General features: G+C 38.0%; 1 protein-coding gene across 7 annotated transcripts in view; it reads left to right on the forward strand.

Annotated features, from left to right (window-relative positions):
* Nucleotides 1-26,533, forward strand: part of CTNNAL1 (catenin alpha like 1) — a 58,602-nt gene that overhangs the window by 3,176 nt on the left and 28,893 nt on the right. Inside the window, exons 1-6 of one of the 7 annotated variants that reach the window (XM_058178749.1) lie at nucleotides 5,153-9,535; nucleotides 10,112-10,214; nucleotides 11,272-11,329; nucleotides 21,482-21,671; nucleotides 24,167-24,354; nucleotides 24,784-24,903. In XM_058178749.1, the coding sequence (XP_058034732.1) occupies nucleotides 10,198-10,214; nucleotides 11,272-11,329; nucleotides 21,482-21,671; nucleotides 24,167-24,354; nucleotides 24,784-24,903 (573 nt within the window). In that variant the 5' untranslated portion in view covers nucleotides 5,153-9,535; nucleotides 10,112-10,197. Of the gene's footprint in view, nucleotides 1-5,152; nucleotides 9,536-10,109; nucleotides 10,232-11,269; nucleotides 11,330-15,623; nucleotides 15,681-18,425; nucleotides 18,662-21,481; nucleotides 21,672-24,166; nucleotides 24,355-24,783; nucleotides 24,904-26,533 lie in introns of those variants that run through there. The other 6 variants (XM_058178750.1, XM_058178748.1, XM_058178752.1 and 3 more) reach the window with 6 other exon arrangements.

A 26,533-nucleotide genomic window follows, 5' to 3' on the forward strand; every position in this document is an offset into this window, starting at 1 on the left:
TAGATTACAAGAGCAAGAATAACTAATACAGATTATTTGCCCAGAATTTAAATTTATATTAAATTGAATTATTCACCTCACTGATATAAACCTTTGCTATTCTTGTTATCATGCAACTGGTAAAATAGGGGCGATCCTTCATGCTTCACAACCTACTTTATTGGATTTTGATGAAGATAAAGTAAAGGGAGACACTGTATGAACTTCCACAGTGAATAGCCATTCTAATATTACTGCATATACTCCTAAAGCCAGTGCATGTCTTAATAACCTGTTGACTGAATTATCACAGCAGTCTTCCTGCCACTTTTATCTGATGCTTGATCTTTTTAAAATTATCAGTTGTCAAATCATTTCCTCTTCTGCTGCAGATATTTGTAGCTGTTTCTTGTCTTGACTCTTTGCTGGCCATTCATTATCTTTAGCTCACATATGCTTCAACATATTTGTGTGTATGTATGTATGGTACCTAATTTCTTGTTTTTATTGAGCATGGTTAGAAGTGGTTGCCTCACAAGGGAGCTGAAATATTTGGAAGAATTTACTAGTCTGTCAAAGTAGAGTTTCTGTTGTCCTAGTCTGTATTTTACCATAGAAAAATTGCCTTGATGTTTATAGTGAAACAATGGGAGTCAATTCTGAGTATTTTCTTTTATATAGATTAACTGTATTATCCTCAAAGATTTTTGAGGAGTACCGTATTATTATTATTATTATTATTATTATTATTATTATTATTATTATTATTATTATTATTATTATTATTTTGATTTTTATACCGCCCTTCTCCCGAAGGACTCAGGGCGGTGTACAGCCAAAATAAAACAAACAGTACAATATACAATTAAAATACAGATTAAAAAACTTATTATATAATTGGCCTAAAAACTTTAAAATATATAAAACTAAAAACCCCTTAAAATTAATAATAGAAAATTTAAAACCAATAAAATTTAAGCCAGCCCCGCACGAATAAATAAATGTGTTTTCAATTCGCGGCAGAAGGTCCGAAGGTCAGGTATTTGGCGTAAACCCGGGGGAAGTTCGTTCCAGAGGGTAGGAGCCCCCACAGAGAAGGATCTTCCCCTGGGGGCCGCCAGCCGACATTGCTTGGCGGACGGCACCCTGAGAAGTCCCTCTCTGTGAGAGCGTACGGGTCGGTGGGAGGCATGAGGTAACAGCAGGCGGTCCCGTAAGTACCCAGGCCCTAAGCCATGGAGCGCTTTAAAGGTAGTGAACAAAACCTTAAAGTGCACCTGAAAGGCCACAGGTAGCCAGTGCAATCTGCGCAGGAGCGGTGTTACACGGGAGCAACGCGAAGCTCCCTCTATCACCCGCGCAGCTGCATTCTGGACTAACTGAAGCCTCCGGGTGCACCTCAAGGGGAGCCCATGTAGAGAGCATTACAATAATCCAAGCGGGAGGTAACGAGCGCATGAGTGACTGTGCACAAGGCATCCCGATCAAGGAAGGGGCGCAACTGCCGAACCAGGCGAACCTGGTGGAAGGCCCTCCTGGAGACGGCCATCAAATGGTCTTCAAACGACAGCCGTTCATCCAGGAGCACACCTAAGTTGCGCACCCTGTCCTTTGGGGCCAATAACTGCCTCCAACAGTCAGCTGCAGCTGCAGCTGACTGAATCGGGGTGTCAGCATCCACAGCCACTCCGTCTTGGAGGGATTAAGCTTGAGCCTGTTCCTCCCCATCCAGACCCGTACGGCTTCCAAACACCGGGACAGCACTTCAACAGCTTCGTTGGGGTGGCCTAGGGTGGAAAAGTACAGCTGAGTGTCATCAGCGTACAGCTGGTATCTCACCCCAAAGCCACTGATGATCTCACCCAACGGCTTCATATAGATGTTGAACAGAAGGGGCTAGAGGATTGACACCTGTGGCACCCCACAAGTGAGGCACCTCGCGGCCGACCTCTGCCCCCCTGTCAACACCGTCTGCTACCGGTCGGAGAGATAGGAGGAGAACCACCGATAAACGGTGCCTCCCACTCCCAATCCCCCCAACCGGCACAGCAAGATACCATGGTCGATGGTATCAAAAGCCGCTGAGAGGTCTAATAGGACCAGGGCAGAGGAATAACCCCTGTCCCTGGCCCTCCAGAGATCATCCACCAACGCGACCAAAGCTGTCTCCGTACTGTATCCGGGTCGGAAGCCGGACTGGAACGGGTCTAGATAGATATTTTAAAGAAAATAAAAAAAATAAAGATTTTTTGTGAGATTGCCAAATCTCAAGAGAAGATAGTGTGTCAGCTTAAAAATAAAGATGGCCTTAAATGTCTATTTTATTTTACAAATTCCAGAAATGACCTGCAGTACTTTTTAAACCACCACTTCTCTCCAGAATGGAAACAGTTGCAATAGAGCAGGGCTGTCAAACTCGCTGCCCGATATTCACCAAGGTTTCTTCTAAAATGTCTTTCTTCCCTTAGCAATCTCTCAAAAATAGTTCATATTTCCGACTTAGTTTCTTTAATTTTTCTGTCCAACCTTCAGGGGTAAGCAATAGTCCATCTTTTCACATCTTTAACATTTATATATACAACAAATAATATTACAAATATCCAAAGTGTCAATTGTAATAATTAAAATCTTCACTTTACCTTACTTATGTCAAATAACATTGTTAAAATTACACCTATATCATCCACAATATATCTATTATAACAATTACATTCTAATTAACATTACATCCATCTCTTAAATATAATATTTAATCCAAGTTCCTAAATTTTACTATCTATCCTCCAAAATTAAACAATATTCCATCTTCCTATTCCTTTATACCTTTAATATATCATATAGTACCCCTAAAATTACACATTTATATCCACAATAAGTCATTTACAAAAATTAACCATAATCATATTTAATAAAGTTAAACATTCTCCCTCCCCTTCTTCTATCTTACACATTTTCAACCATCTATTCACCATTCAACTTAACATCTGTTAACAAAGAATTCCCAATCTTTAATACATTAGTATAAAAATCTCGTGCTTTACAAATTGTATTGAGAAAATACTTTCTTCCTTTATAATTCAGTGTTAAACCTGCTGGAACCTCCCATCTAAAATATATCTGATGTTTCTTAAGCTCATCCACCAGAAAGGCAAATTCTTTTCTCTTTCTTAACATTTTAGGAGGAATTTCCTTCATCATTATTATATCTTGTCCTAATATTTGAAATTTATTTTTATAAAATGCTTGCAAAATTCCATACCTAATCCTCTTATTTGTAAAATAAATAACCACATCTCTCGGTAAACACTTCTGCCTTGCCCACCAGGAATTAACACGATAAATTTTTCAATATTAACTTCAAAATCTTCTGGTTCCATTCCTCTATCTGGGCAAAGGCCTGAATAAAAATCTCTTTCAAATTTTCCTCTTTAAATTCTCTTAAACCCCTTACCCTTATAGCATATTCCATTAATTTATATTGTAATATAACCCTTTCTTCCTCTGCCTTATCAGCCTTAACCTGAATATCATCTATTTTATTTTCTAAATTCAAATTAATTTGAACTTCATCTATTTTCCTTTGCAAATCTAAATTAATTTGGTTAAATTCATTCAGTCTTTCTTCTGTCTGTGTACTAGATAACAATAATGGAGTAATTGATTCCTTTAATTTTTTCATCTCCTTACTCTGCTCTTCCACCAAATCTTTAAAATCCAGTATTTCTTTCTCCATTTCATTAAATTTTTGATCTATTTCTGAAAGATGAGCCTCCATAAGCTCCTGGCCATGTCCGCCCCTGGTTTAGTGAAGGGGAGGAAGTTGCAATACATCGTGTGACCACAATGCGTTGTCACAAGTCTGACACCCCTGCAATAGAGGAACTAAGTGGATAACTTGGCGATGTTTCTTTTTACAAAAAATGAGCCATTCTTAAATTATTTCAGTACTGTGATCTGAGCCTGAACAATATGTAGTGAAGAATCAAGGGTTGCATGGTGCTCCTTGGCAGAGTGAACAGCTTATTATGAGGAGTGGACAAACTGTTGTGGCAAGAAAATACCCTTAATGTTTGAGAGAAGCTTGTTTTAAGGAAGCTGACAATACAGATCAAATGGGTCATTGATATAAAGAAGATAGCAGCAGATTTCCTATTTTTTTCTGATTTTTTAAAAGAACATATAGAGTTAATTCATATATGTTCCACTAAAAAGTAACGGGAGAAAGAGATGTGGGGCTATAACAATGGAGTTCAGGAGTGGCATTCTGCCTACAGATTTTCCATTCCGGCTGGCAGATGCTCAGGAAGGAAATACATTTTTTTTCCATGATATATGTCTATGAAGACCTTGACGTTTCAATGCCATCATGGTGTTCATGAACTATTAAATTAATTTTCAGGCAATAAAAATGTTGAAATGATTCCAGATTTATTTACAAAAGCATATTCTTATACTTTCTAACACAGAGATAAGCATCAAGTCTACGACTTGTCTACTGAGTATACATTCAAACCAATATCTCATTAATATTTTTTAAAATAAATTTATATCAATTGTATTGATATAATTGTACATGACTGCACACTGGAAGATTGTAATTGGAAAGCTGTACATGATTCATTATAAATAACTACCCAGAGAGCAGTTATTATATAATGAATACTGGCTGAGGGAAGATTATATCTGAAAGGATATTATCATAACTGCAAGAGTTAAAAGTACAAAACAGGCTATTCTTTTTGATTCAACATCAGGATACATAACTCAACTTCAAGATATAAAAACAAGCCTGTGCAGATATAGTGAAGATACCTTTTATTTCTTCCAAGTGTGATACTTTTCAATGGGCAATTTCTTGCATTTTTGTAATCTGAACCAATGAGTTGAGATATCTACTTGGAAATGAGTCTCATTAAATAAAAGAATGTATTTTGTAGTGGTATTTATCTATGTATATGAATCAGCCTTAAGTGCCTATAATTATTGCTGTTACAAAGTATTGAAAATAGATAGTCTGTAAAATTGACTGGGAGATTGTTAAAAAGTGTAGTGTATTGTGAGATGAGAGGGAGGGAGGGGGAGAGAAAGAGGGAGGGAGGGAGGGGATTTGGAAGTGGGATGGCAGGAAAAAAAATAATGTATATTTTTCCCAAAGAACTATCTTTCTCAATCTGCAATAAAAACTGCCTTTGAAACTGTTGGGAGACGTGTGGAGTTAAAAAGGGATATTCTGAAATTTCAAATTATTGATATGGGGATGTGATTAGCGTGGACCAGTCTCTTGGACCTTTTGAATTCAAGCTGCAGTCTATCTATATCTCTCCCGGGAGCAAGTCGCATTGAATTTAAGTTGACATGCAGAAAATTGAACTGTCAATCACTTAAGGTGAATTCAGTTACCTGTAAAAAACAGTTTAGCTACTCTGCCTGTAGAGAGCAAGTGGTACATAAAGAGTGGACCAAAATCAACAATTTATAACATTTGGCATCATTATATCTGTGTTCTTAGAAGTGCAATTTTGTCATGGAAAGCCTTGGCAACAATGACTCATCACCACAAGATTAGATTACTGTGGTGCTCTTTCCATGGGGCTCCCTTTAAACATCACTTCCGAACTGCAGTTGGAGCAGGCATCCGTTTAGCTTGTTATAGCCATATTCCAGCATTGTACTGACTTTCAGTAGATGATTCAAAGTTCCAGTTTTAACATTTAAAGCTCTGTTTGCAGGTTACCTTGCATACTCATTGTGAATAGGGATGTTTAGAGTGTCTCATATATATGTGAGAGAAGGGGAGAAGGGTCCTGGAAGTGGTGTTTTCCAGTGACAGCCCCATTTGGTAGAATAGTCTCAACAGTTGTCTGTTTAGTATTTACTCTTTTATCTACCTTTTTAATATTTATTTATTCATTTCTTTTATTTACAGATAGTTCTCAGTTAACTGTAATTGGGAGTGGGGACTTTGTTATTAAGAGACACAGTCGTAAAGTGAAAAATCATGTGACGATGGGAATGCTGCATGGTCAGCATGGACTGGTCATAGGTCTCATTCAGCACCATCATAATTTTGAATGGCTAATGAAAAAATGTCACTGAGGACTATCTGTATTTTGATTTTGATTTTTTTTAATGTTTGTGAAGATTAAACTTTTCTGGAAGGTCTTTGAAATCCAATTGTTGCTGCTTTTAAGCGGTGTGATGTTAGGATTGTATTTTGTGATTTGCCATTCTTTGGTTACTTTAAATTACTTTTGTAGTTGTTCTCCTGCTTACTTCTACTTTATTATGTGCTTGCTTTTAATTGTTTTGTAAAACACTGAGAATTATCTGGTTACGCCAGTCTGTAAATACAACATATGAATAAACAAATCAGTTTAGTACAGCGGTAGTGTTGTATCTTCTCAAGAGGTACATTCCACTGCGTGTGTATTATTTGAATTATATTTTGTACTGTCTACAATCATAGCTAATTGATGTGCTTGTTCTTGGGAAAAGGAATGTTGGCAACCTGTGGTGTATAATATCTTTAAAAATGGTCTGCCAATTTCTGGTCATTTTCGGTTTTTAAAAAGTTGGAGATGTGGGGCCTTTCAACTAAGCTTTTTATAGCGTTCAGTAACTTGTAAACTCTAGGCTCTTTTTTAAGAGATTTGGTCTTAGCCTCTGAAAGCAAGATCTTTTCCCCATTTTACTCCCTAAAGTGTAAGAGAATGGTGGGAAGAAAGTAGAGAGAAGATATATAGAGAAAGGAAGAAAAACAAGAAATATATGTGTTCATGCAGTTTCTCTGAATGTATGCATTGTGAAAGCATACAGAACAGAAGTAAAAGGGAATATAGATAATACGTTGGAGAATATTAAATATGACAGTAGGTGTCTTGAGGTAGATGTCATTCATTTACCTTTTGTTTTGTTTTTTTGCTGTGCTCCTCAGTCATGTATTCTAAGGTAGGAGTTTTCAAACTTTTTTAGACTACAGAATTTGTTAGTTTAAATATATACTGTACATACTGGAATAAGAGGCAAAATTCTAGTAATAAGAAAACTAGTGAGTGTATGGTTTAGTGAATTTTTTGTTTGGTTTTTGCCTTTAGACTCTCACAGAACATAGTTTGCAAAACTCTTAAGTGTGATTTTGCATAAAAGATATAAGAATCCTAAAAGGTACTGGCCACCTTTCTCATCCCCAAATTCAACCAAGTCCCTCAATTCCAGGCCTGTAGATGTGGTGCAAGCTCTGGGGTCACATTTGTTAAGGATATCTGGATTTAACATTTGATGGTGCATCAGCATGAAGAAGCCATGCTCAAATAAGTTTATTTGGAAGCACTTTAGAATTGAATTCTAATAGAATTGCAGCAGTATGATTTCAATATTCTTCTAGTAAAATAATGTCAGGGATGATTCAGATGATGGCACCTTCTTTCTCAATGAAAAGTAGGCATTGGTTTAAGACATGCATAATAATGTCCACAAATATCAGTCCAGATTCCCATGAATCCTGTTGCAGTTTATTTTATTTATTATTTTATTTTCTTATTAAAGGATTTTTAAGGCACAGCACAGGAAAGAGAAAAAGAGACTCAAGTTCCTTGCTTTCCCTCCCATTAACCCTACATAGGCTAGGAGTGGGGAATCTGAGTGGACACGTACCCCTCTTTTTGCATTTCCCCAAATCTCTGCTGTCCATAATTGCCAAAAATTGGTAACATTCTTTCCTATTCATTTTGCAATGGAAGATATGTGCAGACAAATACAGTGTACAATAAGCTTTGAAATGGTTTAACTTTAAACAAAAGGGGACCCTCGTCTTTTTCCTTTCTAAATTCAGAAAATCTTGGTTCAACTTTATATCATCACCTCAACCTCAGTCTTGGCCACTATTCAAGGTGGACTTAGATCCGGACTGGATTCAAGTTGACTCAGCCTTCGATCCTTCTGAGGTTGGTAAAATGAGGACCTAGATCAGTGACAAAGAATCTTTTTGGCACCAAGTGCCCAAACCAGAACGTGCGTGTGTGCATGTGCATGCGCTGGAGCGCCAGAAACCCAAAGACCAGCTGGCCGGTGCACATATATGGTCTTCGGTTTTCTGGCTCGTGTATATGCGCTAGTCAGCTGGACTTTGTGCATGCCATAGCACTGGAAACATTGGCCAGCATGTGCATGCCTGTTTTTTGGCCTTTTTCAGGCCATCTGCGAAGACCAGCTGGCCAGCACGCATATGCACGCCAGAAACCAGAACAGCAGCTGGTGATGGTGTGCCTGCCCACAGAGAGGGCTCTGTGTGCCACCTCTGCCACGCATGCTCGCCATCACAGACCTAGATTGTTGGGGGCATTATGCTAACTCTGTAAATTGCTTAGAAAGGGCTGTAAAGCACTATATAAGTCTAAGGGCTAATGCTATTGCTCTTCTTAGATACAGTCTCCTGCAATCAGAAATTTGCATACTCAAACAATAATCTTTCCTTGATATCCTTTTCTTTGTGTCTGATTTGTGCCACTCAGTTGCTGGATCAAAAAAAAGGGGGGATCCCCCCGCCAAATAATAGGGTGTTGTTGTTTTTTGTTTGGACATTTAGAACCTTAGAGTTAACATGCTACAGTTTACTGTGCAAGATATGTTACTTTGCTCAGTTGCTGAGTGAGGAAAACTTTTTCATGCAGAGGTAATTGCCCTGAATTCAAAAGATGTTGGATGTGGTGCTTAGTGAATCTCCCCTTTCCCCCACAAACTTTGTTTTTCTCTAGATATTAACTGTTTCAATAGCCTTTCCAAAGTTGAGGGTTTTTACACACACACAAACACACACACCCCTTTACCTCACTATGTTTGGGAAAAAGACTGCCATTGCAACTTACAGCATTAGTGGAAAGCTGTCTCTATGTTCAGACTTGCAAATACATAACTCACAGTGAAGAAAGCATGAGGAAAGAAAGAGGAAAACAAGCTTATGACGTGAAATTTTCTTTCATTCTTGAAAGATGATGCTTCTGAAAGTTCTGTGGTCAGATTCCATGTTCAAGAATTATGTAGCTAACTGAATAGTTAAGATAATTGGCTGTAAAAAGTGCCTGAAGTCCTACAAAAACATTGCTAATTACTATTAAGACATCAATTTGAAGTCAATGAGATACTGTTCCTCCATTTATTTAGGTGTTATGGAATTATAATGTATTTTGCATAAGTGCTTTTAGGAATGTTTAAAAGAAGGTTGTGGCCTCTGCTGACTGATTGCCTTCCGCTGTTATTGTTTTCCATGGGTACCACTATTAAGGACTAGCAAATACAATTACAGTACTGATCAGGGCAGTGAAGATATGCTTCATCATGCTGATGCTAGATGAGCAGAAGGCATACATACTATATACATCTTGACTTCTGCTTCTGACTCAGGACCAGGTAGCATCTCTAGCTTCCCTGGAGGCAAAGAAAAGGCAAAAGAAGTCCAGCATGATCCCCATCCATTGACTAGAACAGGGGCAGCTGAAATGAGCTTGATCTTCCCATCCTTCTAAGAGGACTTTGTTCCATCTGCCAAGTTTAGAAAGAGGTAAATCACTTTCCCCATGTGATCCCATCTAGTCAGACAAGAAATGGTTTCTGGATATGTTAAGCCTCGGGAATCTTGTGATTTAAATGATCTAATAAAGAAACTATGTGTATGATGCAGTGTCACAGACTTCATATTCCTACTTCCACTGAGCCAAACTGTGGAAATTAAGATAAATTAGTGTAAATATGCACCAAGACAAATTCCTTGTGTGTCCAATCACACTTGGCCAATAAAAAAATTCTATTCTATTCTATTCTATTCTATTCTATTCTATTCTGTATGTATAAAGCTATATGTGGTCCTATTCACCATCCAAATTTTCAATGTCTTCAGGGGAATGCAGGTAGCTTGTGTTCAGATTTGCAGGTTTTGAATATTATGCAAATACTTTCCCATATGAACATTTTTAGCATAAAGGTTTATGGCATTCCATATTAAACATTCCTCCTATTATATTAACATGGATAGTAGCAGAGTGCTAAATGACTGAAGTTCTTTTGTTTCTCTTCTTATTTGATGTGCTCAGATTAACTAAACACTTCCTTGATTTTTAACATAGGCTTAATATTTCAGGTATGCAGCTGAGTAGCAGATTTAACTCTTGGAATATTAATATCCCTTGAAGAACTTATAAAGAGTATTTGAGGAATAAGCTCCTGATGTCTGAATGCCAAGGGTGAAGTATAATGAGATGTAGTTAAAATTAAATTACTAATTTGTACATATTGCATTTTTCTAAAGAAAAAGTATAGGCTAAACATCTAAATATTGTGGATTAATATAATAGCTTTTTTTTCTTTATATTGTATATGAGAAGGATCATTTCTAAACCGTCTTTATAGAGAGAATCAAGAATTAACATGTAGAGAAATTCCAAAGATTCCTAGGTGTGTGTGAGCACACAATTCCTAAGTCGATTCTAAGCCATGATTTAGTTTCCTTGAACAAGTGTTATGTGCTTGCATGAAATGTTGAGCTCAAGGGCTCTGCTGTTTCTCTTGTTTTGAGCATTCCTCCCCCTTTTTTATTCTGCCAAAAGAAATTTATTTCAACAGTCAAACTAAAGCAGATTTCATTTCAGTTCTGCAGATTCTTGGCTTGTGGTTTTGGGTAAACCAATATTGGAAAGTGAAACTATAAACTGTTTAGTTAGATAAATCATAAAAAAGATTTCCATGGATGATTTATTGAGCAAAGGATATTATTTTAAAATCATCATTTCCAATCTGCATATAAGAAAGGAAACCAGGAATCTGCAAATAAACTACTCAGTTCTAGTTTATCCATCTCCCAGTTGCATGGGAGGAGAGGAAAGGTGGGTGGGATAGAGTGCCAAGCATTATGTGAGTGTTCCTTCCTGTTTAGGCATATAATGCTGTATTGTGTGTTAGCCTTATGCGAGAACCAGCCTACATTAGCCATGGAATGCCAAGTATCATACAATTATTTACCATTGTATGATACTTCAAAATCAACTTTCCCTTTTCAGGAGCTTTTCTACAGGAAACAGTATCACTAAATATATTCTGATATTATACTGCACTTGAGAACATTTTAAAAACTTATTTGCCTAAAAGAGTGGTAATCTTTTGCTGTGTCTTGATAGTTTTTTGAATGATATTTTCTATACTCTTATTAATGATTCAATATGTAACTTAAAAGTATAAACCTAAATATACTATCTTTCTCCAAATTTAAATGCATATTTGACATTTATCTGTACTTGTTTACAGATTCAAAAGAATAAAACATACTGAATATGGCAGGAGCAGAAATTGGGATACCCTTCCGGTCAGTGCTTTGTAACACCTTCTTTGGCAAAAGTAACAGCTTCCAAATATTTCAGCTTGCCAACTAAGAGCTTATTTTTGGTTTTGGATTCTCCCTCTTTCCTTGCAAAGCACATCTAATTCATATATAAAAATGGTGGCATTTTTAAAAATGCTGGTTTATGTACTATGCTGTTCAGAACCATTTATAATGGAGTGGCATAGAAATGTAAGTAATAAAGAAAAGAAATGAAAAATGTTCTTAGATCTCTACATGCACAGCATATCTGGAATCTCCCTACAGATTTTCAATTATATTCAAGACTGGAAACTGTGTAGGATATTCCTATAGTTACTTCATGGTTGATCTTGAGCTATGTTTGAATAATTGTTTTGCTGAAATATCTAATCTCTGTTCAGCTTCAGTTTCTTGACTGTGAGACATAGCTTGAAGATCACATCTCTATTGGAACAATCTCCTGACTGGTCAGATCTACAAAATAGAACCTGCAGATTGCTGCAAATAATTTAATACTTAAAACACTTGCTGAAAAATGTAACCCTTGAATAGTTACCAACAGGTTGTCAGTACAGTGTTGCTTCCTGACACCCCAGCCTTTATGGAATTTTTTTCTCCCGGGCTTTTCAAGTCCTTATTATATAAGGCTAAGGCAGCTCAGGGGCTAGGACGTTGAGCTTGTCGATCGAAAGGTCGGCAGCTCAGCGGTTCGAATCCCTAGTGCTGCTGTGTAACGGGGTGAGCTCCTGTTACTTGTCCCAGCTTCTGCCAACCTAGCAGTTTCAAAAGCACGGAAAAATGCAGGTAGAAAAAATAGGGACCACCTTTGGTGGGAAGGTAACAGCGTTCTGTGCGCCTTCGGTGTTGAGTCATGCCGGCCACATGACCACGGAGATGTCTTCGGACAGCATTGGCTCTTCGGCTTTGAAACAGAGATGAGCACCGCCCCCTAGAGTCGGCAACGACTAGCATGTATGTGCGAGGGAAACCTTTACCTTAAGGCCACTGCTGGTCTGAAGGAAGCTGAGCCAACCCCTGAGCCTCCAACATTTTCCCAAGGGAACAGTCATGGCCTCTTTTCTCAACCAGTGACTGAACAACTCTTTATCCTGGCTCCAAAGCTCTTTATGGATGTTGTCCAAAAGCAATAGGCCAGCCCTTCATTGCTACCCACCCCCAGCGGCCAGACCGGAGGAATTACAATATGGCTCCGGCGTTCACCCAGCTATTGCAGGTTCCACCCGTTGATGGCCAGGTTGCTGCCCTTTCCTCCCCTACGCCATACTTGGCAGGAGACACCTCCGATTTTGTTGTTCTCTTTTCCTATTAGCAGCTCCATACCCCAATAGTAGCAAATAGTTTAAACTGATTTAGTTAGAATGTTTCCTTTGGTTTTCTCAATCCTGCTAATTTTGCTGTCTTGGTGGTTCTTAATTGTCTGTGCATCAGTAGAACAGCTGAAGAATGTAGGGCTGGTACAGTGATATTCTTATTAAGTAGTAATGATAAGCAAAAATATTGATTTACACATTTCATTCTTCTTAGAAGTGATTAGGAAAATTTCTAAATTAGATTCTAGGTGGTAAATATAAAAGAATACATAAACTAACTTTTGCTCATGTCAGCATAAATTCATTGCTGCAGCCGAAGGGGAATTGATAAAAAACATTTCAACAAACAAAGATCCACGATCAGATTATGATTTCATGATTCTTTACTGCAGGTTTCTTTATATAGGCAATACCATTGAAATACTTTCCATTGGGAACTACTCCAAGCTAAGCATGTACTTGTTTTAAAAGAACTTGAACTTTGTTATCTTCCATTAGTTATATTGATCACATATTGGAATTAGTTTTCCAGTTGTGTTGGTTGCCAGCTGATCTGTGTCGGATATTATTCTATGATTTGTCTCTTTAATTATGGCTAAATTTATTGTGGCTGTTTTTATAGTTAGAAATCCCTTAGCTTTCTGAACAGAATTATTGGTTTTAAATGGTTTTACAGGTAACTTATGACTTGTCATTTAACCATTCAGAGTTACACTACCTGCAGAAAAGGTGCTTTACAGCTCATACTTCCATTTGATCACATTTCTGGCATTTGGCAACTGACTCACATTTCCAACTTGTTGCAGCATCCCATGGTCACATGACTGTGATTTTCAACTTTTTGGCTGGTTTCTGGCAAAAAAATGACCATTCAAGAGAATGCCTTCGCAATTACAATTGCATGATTTGCTTTGCACTGCTGTAAAAATTGTCATAAAATTGGGTCTAATTATGTGGGTGCCTCAATTTACAACTATCTTGACTTATAACCAATATTCTGATTCCAATTTTGGTTATAAGTAGAAGACTATTATAGTACATATATTTCTTCTAGAGATCTGAAATAGTCCTTGCTAATTTGAAGTAGTTTCTTGTTAGAGACAAGGGAAGAGGGATGACTTTCAAGTGTAGTATCTTATTTTACAAGTTTTTCCTCAAAAATAATTGTAACAGGCAGTGTGGGTTTCAAATTATTTTACTACCGATTCTGTGGGCATGGCTTGGTGTGTGTGGCAGGGAAAGTTTACAGATACTGTAAACTCTCCATTCCCTCCCCACTCCAGGGGAAAGTTACTGCAAAATCCCCATTTCCTCCCAATCAGCTGGGATTTAGGAGGCAGAGAATAGATTGGGGCAGGGGCAGTCAGAATTTTTACAAAATTTCTGCTACCGGTTCTCCAGAACTGGTCAGAACCTGCTGAAACCCACCTCTGGTAACAGGTTTCCACTTAATCAGATCAAACTTCCTGATTTACGTGCAGTCTATAAGTCTGGTGGAGTTTTCTCCTGTCAGCCCAAACCATGGAGGGTGGGGGTGAGGGAGAATTTGCTAAGAGCCTTGAAGACACAAAACTTGTTTGTAAAATAGAGGAGAATACAAGAGATAATTTGACAATAATGAAGCCAAGAAAGGAAAGGTTTTCTGTGTGATAAATGAACTTTTAAAATGACAGAGCCAAGTATCAAAGAATAAAAAAGCAGTTTGTTAGGGAAACAGGCTAAAGGAAGAAGATACAAAATCAATACAACTGCAAATTAAAAAACAATTAAAATGCATTTTATCTAATTAGATAGGACTTTTGGTTTTGAGGCACAGGGTGCCTTACTAAAAAGATGGTCTGGGCACATTTGGTTAGCTGTTGCCAGAAAATAACAAGTGTCATCTGTATTTTTATGAAAACTTAAAACTTTAAAAGAGGCGGATGGTTTTCCATTCAGTTATGTATCAAAGTCCATTTCTAAGGTCACCAGGCAGAAGAAAGACAGCTACTACTGTACTACTACCAATATTAATAACACTATGGATAATTTGTAGTAGGTAGCAATAGGTTTTGATTTTCTTGTAATAATAACAACAGGATGGCTAATGGCAGTAAAAAAAGAACAATCAAGCAATTAGATAGGACATATATGTGGAAAATTATAAAGTGAATTCTTCATTTTATGTTCTTTTACCTTCTACCAAACTCTCATTCTGTACTTGGTGGACTTCTGGGTTCTGCAATTAATACATTTTAAAATAACTCAGTGAGCTTAAAGAAATCTGCCTGACCCATTCTTCAATCAATCAGCATGTTAGTTAAGAACTAAATCCAGTGCCTTAGTAATTCCAAATTTGTATTTCGAAAGAACTGCAAAGTTCCATATTCAATGCAGCATTTTGAGGGAAAAATAAGTGTTTTATATATCCTGATAGCGATATAGAATCGGACTGGATTAACTGCAGGTTTAAGGGAAGAGAGTACATTTAAATTTGCTGATTTAGCAGGTATAGATTTATTCTAAAATGCGGGATAATTTGCAAAGAGTAGCAACAAAAAATACTTTTTCTGACTAAAACTGTAATGTGAAATGAATGAGGCTAGGAAGCATAGCCATTGGTTTTTAAATAGGAGAACTATGAGCTCTGTTCCGTTTTGATACATAAAATAATTTGGTACTTCCCAGTTCTTTATATAGCTAAAGAATTAGTATTTTAGAAAAAAAGGAAATGTAACTTATAGATGTAAATTTTGAGAAGATAACATTTTACCTGTTGATTGACACATCGCTTGGAGGATAATGAAGAATAGAACTGGTGAACTTTGACTCTATTCAGAAATTGAATTTGCCACATCTTTCAAATGGCTGTTATGCATAATATATATGTTTTTGAAAGTGGGTGCTTTAGGCATAATTTGAGCCAATGTGTCTATAATGTAACTTGGGTTTCAGTTATGAGCACCAAGAAATCTTTTTTTCCCCAGGTCCATGGACAGAATATGTGATTAGAAACAGATCAGATGATTTGTAAAAATAATGAAGTAAGTCTATGTGTATATGAATGTGAAAAAGAGAGAACCTAATCTCAGATAATTTTGTACTGAATTCGATTATGCTGAAATTCAGCCCCAGTTCATTATAACAGAAATAATTAAAAATGCATATATGCAAAGTATAATGTCCACTTGTTGCATTTAGTATTATTATTATATTGTTCATGAGGAGATTGTTTTGCCATGTAATTGTTTTAATATCCATGAAACACATTAGGAAGTAATTGCCTCAAAAATAGCATTGATAAGATATTGAAATACTTTTCTTTTTTAAAAAAACAGTAGACATATTTTTGGATTATAGTTATATTAGTAGTTATCAGTTACGAATTCTTAAATGAAGTTCTTTTAATGAATCTAATTCTAGTTGTTTGGGGCAATAAATAATGAAAGATTATTGTTGCATTTGTGAGTTGTAGAAGGCTATTTTGCTGGTACCCATTTGAAGATAGGCTTGTGGAACAAGATGTTGCCTTATAACTCTGACTCCAATAAGAGTGTTGTTGCCTGGCACTTGTTTCCAACAAATGCACAAACTCGGCTACAGCCCTCTGAAATAGGAAAAGATAAATACAGATAAATGCAAGCATCAGCAATGCACTATTGCTCATTTTTCACCGGAGCTGTTTAGAAAAGATGAAAGAAGGATTTAAGAGGTTGGTGAAACTGAACTCCCATGTCCAAACATCTTTTCAAGGACAATATAAGTACCCTCAGGATAACTAGAATGGAATGATCTGGTGCTAGGGGCAAGCATGCCCACTTTTAGTTCAATGCAAACAATGTACCCTGATTGCTTTTGTTATTCATTGTTCCAGAAAAATATCTTAAATATAAATATGTGCCCCAGAGGTGCCAGTGACTAGCCGACCTTGCCTGATTTCAGTTGATCAGCCCATGTTAGTATTTGAATGAAGGACTGCTTCAATTTTCCAGAATTGTAAGCAAGACTGAGGATTTGTGGGGGGAGGGGGTCCAGAAAATAACGGCAAAGCATTTTCATATTGTTGTCAGCAAAATTGGATTGTCGTGAGAGTGTTTTTATAATTTGAAACAAAATAATCCAATTCTATACTTGTCTAAACAAGATTTACAAATATGTTTCTTTTAAAAATAATTAACCCTGTTAATGTAAGGGTTATTGTAATTATGGCCCTGAGTAGAAAGGTGGGTTTTAAATTGAATAGACAACCTTTTGGAGACAAGGGCAGCAGTTAAGTTTTTGATGGGGCTGAATGCACAGAACAATTCTATCCGCTTCCCAAAAGGGAACTGCTATACATTTTTGCAATCACATTAGAGTCCCAGGGAACATATAAAAACATAAGCCTTAGGCCTGCAGGTTTTTGCTCCCTGTGGCAGTAATACCTATTTAATATTACTTTACAGAAAGAATCTACCACACCTTTCAATGAATTTGCATAGCTTTCTGCAGTTAAAAACAGCTTGAGGCAACAAAATATTAATAAATGTTATGTCAGCTAACAACATTCCTAAAGGATGGTCTTTGCTTCAAATAAGGAGAAGGTATAATTTAAAATCTCATTGGCAAACCCCTCCTTCCAAGGGTTCTCCACTAAATAGGCTGCCACCAATCACACGAAATCTCCTGTCATGAACTAGTATGTCCTCTTGGGGAATTTATAGCCTTCCCATTAAGGATTTGTCTCTTCAACCATGCCCGCCCTCTCTCCCTCCCTCTCTCTCTCTCTCTCTCTCTCTCTCGTGTGTGTGTGTGTGTGTGTGTGTGTGTGTGTGTGTGTGTGTGTGTTTGCAGTTGCTTGAAGAAGTCCCTGCAGTTTTCTTGGCAAGTTTTCAGAGGTGGTTTGCCATTGCAGCCTTCCTATACTGAGAAAGAGTGACTGGCCCAAGATCATCCGGCTAGCTCCATGCCTAAGGTGGGACTAGAACTCGTAGTCTCCCAATTTTTAGCCTCTTGCCTTAACCACTACACCAAACTGGCTCAATCAGCCATGCTTTAGAATAGAATAGAATAGAATAGAATTTTATTGGCCAAGTGTGATTGGACACACAAGGAATTTGTCTTGGTGCATATGCTCTCAGTGTACATAAAAGAAAAGATAGAAATATAGAAAGCAAAGGTCTTTCAGTCTTCCCGCCCCAAGTCCCAAAGTATAGTTTTAACAAATGTGATGACGAATACGTAAGTTTGTGATTTTACCCCGATTTATTGCTGCAGTACCATGTTTCTCTAGGCCAAATTCTGTGCTAAAAATTCTTACCATATTTGTCAATGACTGAATTTCAGTTTTTGATTTTCCATAAACCTTTAGGTCATCCATATAAATCAAATGTAAGGTTTTATTTGCACTTTTTGCCGTTTGATAGCCAACATTTGTTTTTTCAAAATCACTGAAAGTGGGATCATAGCAATGACACATAATTGATAATGAGTCACTCTGGAATATGCCTCTCCTAATGTTGGTATGTTTTTTCATTTCCAACCACCAAATCTGTCTTCCACTGCTTCATTATTTTTTCTATAAATATTTCAATGTCATTAGTTATTTCCAAACATTTGCTTATTGTAGGAGAAGGACTAGCAGAGCCAGGGGGAGGAGTAAAAAGAGGGATCAGCTTAGAGTCATTACATAGCCACAAGCAAACTAATTCTTTTATCCACCCAGCATTTATATTAGTTATTACTTGAGATTGCTACAAAGCTTTCCAAAACTAGATTGTTTCCTATTTTGTCTGGTTTTCTATTTTCAGGGTTTTGGAGAAGTTTTATCTGTGAGTCCTGGCTGTGTCTCACTCAGAAGATTCACGGAGGCAGTCCTTGCACAGCTTCAGGAATGCCACTTTATTGTGATCACTTTGGACAACCTTGTTGTGTTATTCTGGATGCCATACGTTTGAGAAACAGTAATTTGTCTCATTGAGTCTGACATTCTTATAATCTTTCGCTTCCCCAGATTCCTAGTTTGATATTTCTTCCAGCAAAATGGGTTAGTGGAATTGAACAGTATAATTTCATATATGGGAAAGCGGGGGAATAGCATTATTAAATATTCTTACATATTTTAAAAATAGAAAGGAAGTATCATAGACGTAGAAAGTAGCAGAGCAGGACAATTATGCAGCAGAAGACAGAGATAAAAGTGGAGAATACTTAGCATATAATAGAGAGAATAAAAACGTCTCAATTTGGGAAAATGACGAGTGCTCAAAATAACCCTCACCTTTGTTCCGTATGGTATAAGAATATTACCCTTTCAAGATTGCCATGGAATGTGCCTTGCAATGAGTTAAGGATAATGCTCTTCTGAATTTTGAAACTGATCTTGTCTGGGTCACTGGCTGATTTGTAGTAATTAGGTTGTTAATAAACATATAATGGGGACAAGCTGCATAATCCAGTTGATCTTCTATGTTTAAATTTCTTTGTTTCAAAATTGAATTGCCTTGTTCTAACTCCATTGGTAAAAAAGGTATCCCAAGAAAAGCTGTAGGAATATAATTACCTGGGATAGTTGTTTTCTTTTTACTAGATGGAGTAAAAAATGTCTACTATAATTAAAGGGCAAATCCAACTGGATCATGTAATCATTTCAGCCAGGAGTTACAATTATAATCCAAAGGCCAGATTCTAGTGACTTCTGCTTTTTTCTAGAGCACCATATTTGGGACACAGTGAGAGACCTGGAAAATCTGTCTCAAAAATTTGGATTTGACCAGGGTTGTGAAACTTGATTTCATTTAAGGCCGCATCAGGGTTGTGTTTGACCTTTGAGGAGCGGGGTCGTGGCCAGGGGGTATGGCCAGCTCGACATCATTCGTGTTGAGGACACCTGTGGTGGCCCTAGGCAGGGCTGGGGACAGTGGTGAAATGCAGCCGGTTCTATACAGCTCAGGCGAACTGATAGCGCTGGAGGCGGGAGGGCCCGCCTGGATGTCATCATGTCCCGTTTTTGATGCTCTGTGCATGCGCAGAAGGTCCTGTGCATGTGCAGAGGTGTCATGCGCGAGCGAAGCGAGTGCACGTGCACTCCCATTTGGAAACCGCTAGTGAAGGTAAATGGATTTCACCCCTGGCTGGGGGGGATCCATTGTCTTCAGAGGAAGAAGGCTACACCAGGGAGAGCGCCAAACCCTTGACCTCCAGAGCAGCCTTGCCATCTGCTGATGGCCAAGTGCTAAGGCAGGACTTCCCTCCCTCCCTCCCTCCCTTTTCTTCTTTTTCCTTCCCTCTTCATTCTCCTTTCTTCTTTCTTCCCCTCTCCTTCTTTTTCCTTCCTTGCTCTCTTCCCATCTTTCCTTCTTTTAATTTATCTTTCCTGTTTCCCTTTCTCCTTTCCTGTCCCTTCTTGTTTGTTTTGCTAGCCCTCTGCCAGCGAAAATCTCTCCCCCCCCCAGCACGACCCTCCCAAGCTCCATTTTTGCTGGCAGAGACACTGCGGGCCAGTCATTCACCATTTCCATGGCTGCCCCATGAGCCATATGAGTTTAATAGCCCTGGATTGAATTTTTTCTTTTCTTGCTATCTTGCTGTATGGACCCAATTAATTTGGTGCAAGCCTTAATTGTAAAGTATTTAATAACGGTTGGAATGAATGATTTATCTTGACTAAAATAGAAAGCTTATATAGCTGAGTCCAATTTCTGCCCTTTGGGATATGTAGAAAGGCCATTTTGGGCTCCAAAAGTTTGGAAAACCTAAGTATTTAAAAGTTCTGATTTTTTTGATGGTGTGCCCTCCTGTTTGCCAGTTCTCTACCTTGGGAAGTTTGGAAAATACACATATTTTAGATTTGGAATATTTTATCATGAGGTTCTCATTATTAGAACAAAGCTACCACATCATTACCATAGAATAGTAATTTCATACACCATTAGCTCAGTGTAAGAGGGTGAAAGTCTAGGCTGTTTAAACTAGCCACAAGTGAATTCATGTATACATTAAACTGTGCTGGAGGTACTACACAATCCTGTTTTATTCCTGTACTCATTGGTATTTCTTTGGTTTTATGTCCTTGGTCACTGCACCTGACTTTCATTCTTGCAGCTTTATACATTCTAGATATTAGTAGAAGCAGACATTTACCAATTGTGCTAGTTCTAAGTTTTGTGCCACAGTCTAATCCTGAAAATCAAGTTGAATGCACCCTTAAAATCAGTGAAAGGCACAAATGCACAAATGCTGCAGCCCTATAGTATGGTCCCTAATGTAAATCTGCCTTCCCCAAACTTTGCCTGTTTATCTCTCAGAATAGATTAAGACCGAGGCCAGCCTGTGGAAGTTCATCTGCAGGTATATTTTACCAATCATTTTAGACTTTGCAGGAAGGGGGTAGAGATGAAAGTAAGAAGTGAATACAGAAGCACCCTTTTACAGGTACTCCCCAGCACATTTTCTAAATGTCTTTTTAGTTAGCAATTACCTTTATTTCAGTTTATTTTGTTTTATATTGCTTTCTGCTCTGCTTGTCAGACTTGGAATTTTAATTGTTGATATTTTTTTTCGTCGGCTTTCGAACTCTCTGTTCTCCCTCACACAAGGAAAGGCATTAGGATGGAGAGAGAATGAATTCTGATGTATAAATATTGCATACATTATTCAAATAACAAAAATTAAAAGACCTCAAAGGAACTAAAAAGGAACATTTAAGTAAAATTAAAAGAAGTACACCCCATAGCACTGGCCAAACACAGGCAAGGGTTTCATAATCTGTTATTCGGGTATTATTTTGAATGGAACTTCTTGGGAATAAAGATACCAAAACAATATTTCATACATGGCTTTGTCGGTCATCTGTTTCTGGTTTTAGATAACAACTCTGATTAACCATAAGGATAAACCAAAGAAGTCGGATAAGACATTGAAAGCAATCCAACAGGTGGGCCAAGCGGTTAACCTAGCTGTTGGAAAATTTGTCACGGTGGGTGAAGCTATAGCCAATGAAAACCAAGAGCTGAAAGAAGAAATGAAGGCAGCCTGCATTGAAGCAAAGCAAGCAGGTAGGTGAAGGTTTATGAACCTGAGAAGCAGGGCATTATTTGCTACAGAAATACCTGCTGCCTTCTATTCTCTTGGATTTAGTAAATCCTCATCTTGAATTTACCTGCAACAGAGACTTGCATTTTAATCTCTTTAAATGTGTGGGAAAATACCACAGGATATTATTTTAGATCAGATATCCAGTCTTGTTGAAATTGTCTTAACTCCTACTGTTGATCTGTGGCATTCAGTAGGGAAGCATTAACACAAAGAAACGGTGGAATAGTCATGAGTCTCAAAAATATCTGCTGTGATTTAAAACAGTAACTCTAATTATGAATTTGTTGTTCTTTGGAGCGTGAATTGCAGTTCCTAATTTCTCAGAATATTGAGTGACGTGAGATAGGCTGTATTCTAGATGCTTCCTGCTTAAAATGGGACGGAATTCTTTTCAGTGAGGAGCATGCAGTGATTACAACAGCCTTCCTTCTCAAAATACAAAAGTTTATAGAACTAATTGATAGGGCAATTAAAGTAGATACACCACTGTTCTCCATATTTTGTAAGTATAAGAATGAGTAACTTATAGGTAGTCCTTGACTTACAATAGTTCATTTAATGACCTTTGAAGTTACAATGGCACTGAAAAAAGTGACTTACGATAGTTTTTCACACTTATGACCATTGCAGCATCCCCTTGGTCTCATGATCAGAGTTCAGATGCTTGGCCACTGGCTCATATCTATGATGGTTGCAGTGTCCTGGGGTCATGTCATCTTTCACGACCATCTGATAAAGCCAATGGGGAAGCACATTCACTTAACAACTAACTGTTAGTAACTTAATAGTTGCAGTGATTCACTTAACAACTGTGGCAAGAAAGGACATAAAATGGGGCAAAACTCACTTTTAACAAGTGTCTTGTAGAGCAGCAGAAATTTTGGGCTCAATTATGGTTGTAAGTCAAGGACTACCTATATACCCATATTTTTCGGACTATAAGATGCTCCGAAGTATAAAACGCACCTAGCTTTTGGGGAGGAAAACAAGAAAAAAAAAATCTGCCTTTGCCTCCCAGCAATTTGCCTCCTTGCAGCAAACAGCAAACAGCCTGGTCAGCTTCAGCACAGACTGATTTAGCACGAGCAGCTGATTGGCGGTTTGAACTGCCTCCCGGAATACCTCCTATCAGCTGTTCCAGGCTGCGTGGATCCCCGCCACCCATCAGCACTGTCACCTATCGCCACCTCTGCCCATCCCATTTTCAGCCTCCATGTGCCCCATTTTTGGCCCGTTCCAGGCATTGGGGATTGCTGCCAGTGCTGCCTATCTCCGTTGCCTAGAATGGGCCAAAAATGGAACGAATGGAGGGCAAAAATGGGGTGTGCGGAGGCTAAAACTGGGATGTGTGGAGGCCAAAAAAGGGGCATGCATAGGCGGTAATAGGTGTTAGTGGTGATGGGCAGCACCGGTGCCAATACGCGGCAGTGATCCCCACAGCCTGGAAGAGCTGATAAGAGGTATTCTGGGAGGCAGATCCAACCGCCAATCAGCTGCTTGTACTAAATCAAGCTGTGCTGAAACTGACCATGCTGTTTGCTGCAAGGAGGCATATTGCTGGGAGGCAGAGGCTGAAGGGTGGCGGGTGGGCGGGGCTTCGGCAACATTCACCCTATAAGATGCACAGATATTTCCATCTACTTTTTTGTGGGGGAAAAGTGCTTTTTATACTCCAAAACTATATATAATATATTAGGTATAATATATTAGGTTAGGTATATTAAACAGATCTATATGCCTATATGTTCTACTCAGGAAATTTCCCTACTTCATGGTGCTGTAATATTAATGAGTTTGCTTGGTCCCCAAATCATAGTCAGTGAAGAAGAATATCAATGTTTTAGATTATTAGTTGTTATGCCAAAGAATAGCTAGGGATCTAATCTCCAGAAAATGTGGTTTCATACTCAAAGATGAGCAGAGGGTTTTTTAGGAAAGCAAGCACTATGACAATATATAAGCTTTGTTTTTATTTACTAAACTTACTGTTATTAGTCATTCCGGACCAAAAAAGGGAAAGACGTTAAAAATGTTTTAAAATAAAGATGAACAGGCTTACTTCCTTCTAGAACATAAGGAATGTCCTACTGTACCAGACAGTAGCCCATTAAGTCCAGCAGTCTCTTTCCATAGTGGTCCCCCATTGTGCAAGGAAGCCCATTAGACTCCAGCAGGTGGCCTTCAGAGGCAATTACGTAACCATCAAAGCTAATCACTGTTGATCCCCATGATTTCCCTGAATTGGCCCAACACTTTTTTGAAGCCACTTAAGCTGGTGGCCAGCACTGCATCTTGTGGTAACCATCACCACCATCACATGATAAAGATAATGCATAGAATTTAAAATTCTCTTGCTGCACCACTGATGTTGGCCTATATTCTCTTTTTTAAAATACGGTTTTTACCAGCTGATTTTGTATTGTGTAAGGCTGAACTAACTACTTTTGGCTTATAGGTGAGACCATCGCACACCTGACAGACGTTGCAACCTTGGATCGTCCAGAATCTGATGGCCAGATAACAATTTTTACAGATAAAACAGGAGTGATAAAGGCTGCAAGGCTCTTGCTTTCCTCAGTTACAAAAGTATTAGTTCTGGCTGACATAATAGTTATTAAGCAAATTATAGCGTCTAGAAACAAGGTAATTATGATTTTGTGAACAGCGATTGTACATTTTGCATACAGTTTTATATTATATATTATGGAAGTGATAATTTAATATTTTTAACTGGCATTGAGTTCAGTCCCAACTCAATCATTGTGTGCGTGTTGTCTGTGTGTACATACATACATTTTCTTATTAATAGGAAACCTAAGTGCTAAACTTTAGCCAGATAATACATTATAGATATGTATAGTCATTATGGGAGCAATAAATAAGCCTTTCATCCAGTAATACATAAAGTTAAACTGCATTGTGTATTGAAAGAGTACATAAATAATCTTGACTGTATGGCCATGCAAAATTGGTTGCATCTTAAAATAGAAAACGAGAACTGATTTTGAGAAATTCTAAATTTGTCTTGTCAGTGATCTATCACTCATGGTTTCTTTTCAACATATTTGACAGGTCCTTATGACAATGGAACAGTTAGAGAAAGTGAGCAGTTTTCAGGAATTTGTGCAAATATTCAGTCAATTTGGAAATGAAATGGTGGAATTTGCCCATTTAACTGGAGAGCGACAAAATGTAAGTGCTAGATAAAAGTCTATCTGTTCAATGCTTTGTAGAAAAAGTTAGCAAAAATTACTTCATTGTCAATTCTGCCTTCTTACAGAAAAAATAGTCACCTGTTTAAAAACTACAATTGGTGTTTATAATGTGTGCATCCAACCTGCAATTTATCAAGTATTGTAAGACATAAAAGTACATCTGAACAGTGAGATCCCATCTGAGCTGTCACGCTTAATAACCATAAAAGGCAGAATACCACTGACTTTAGTAATACTAGGGACTTTTAGTCTCAGCATCTGTCCTAATTGAGCCACAGCAGCAGTGTTTCCTCCCAACTGTGAAGTACTGGCAGTCTTGGATGACCCAATATTTGCAAAATACAAAAGAAAAAAATAAAGCAGAAATGCACTGGAAAACTGCCATTGTTAAATAAAAAGCAAAACCCCCACAATAGCCTGAGTAGTATGGAATGCTGACTGACCATCAGTGGGAAAATGTTCATAAATAGATTGCTGGGTCAGCAGAAATTTTTCCTCAGCATGTAGACCATGGTGAGAAGTCTGTAAGTAGCTTCCCACTTGAGCATCTAAGACAGTCTGCCAGAATTTGGCAGCAAACTATTATACTGAAGAAAAGCACCTTGGTTTTTGTGCAGAATGAGTTGTTTCTGACAGGCATAAGACACTAACGTTACTTAAACAAAGAGAAAGCCCCACATCTAGTTCCAAAAAGGAAAAAAAAATGATGTTCCAGATCTTTTGGACATATCATATTGTTGCCTTGCCCTCCGCTGCTATCTACCTTGAAGAAAGTGGTAGAAAAGTATGGTTACTTTTCCTGCTCCTGGCCTAGACTAGCAAACAATTCCTTTAATGGTTCTACACTAGCAGACAGCTCCTTTAATTCTGTTGAAACCAAATCTATCTTTCATCTAAAGTGTTAAATCTTTTGGATTTCTTCTCTGTAACTTCTATATTGTAAAAGAAAATGTTTGTATTATATCTGTGGAATGTTTTATTTTGTTAAATCAGAGATATGAGACATGTCTCCTTTACTGAAATAGCTGAAGCTATTTCAGCTATTATTCTCACTCTATTTGGAATTCGAAGAATTAGGCAAAATTAACATCTTTATCAGTGACTATAATAAACAGTGATACCCATGTTTTCCCAAAAATAAGACTGGGTCTATTTTTTTTTTGATCAAAAGACCCATTAGGTCTTATTTTCGGGAGATGTCTTACTTTGTGGCTGGCCACCCGCTCCTTCCCACCATCTGCTTGCCTGCAGCCACAAGGCCTCCCAGGGCAGATGCACTTTTCGCCCAGATGGAGAAATGAGGGCGACTCAAGCTTGCTTGCAAATGAGATGCTTTGAAACAGAGCTGAGTTCACTGGGATCGTCTGTCTCCCCGACCCACCCCACCTCTACTGTGCACTTTTTGCTGAGAGGGAGATAAAGCTTTGTCTGCTGGCAATTGGGATCTCCGAGTCTCCATCATTTCTTCATCCGGGCGAAAAGTGTTTGGGCGCCTATGGGGCGCTTGGGAACAAAGCATGAAATCACATGAATCTAATAGTTCAGAAGCAACAGAAAAGCTGCCCAAATTTCTCTCCATATCCCATTATTGTGTCTGTCCTTTTTTT

Source organism: Ahaetulla prasina, chromosome 3 (assembly GCF_028640845.1).
Source record: "Ahaetulla prasina isolate Xishuangbanna chromosome 3, ASM2864084v1, whole genome shotgun sequence".
In the NCBI taxonomy this organism is placed as follows: domain Eukaryota; kingdom Metazoa; phylum Chordata; class Lepidosauria; order Squamata; family Colubridae; genus Ahaetulla; species Ahaetulla prasina.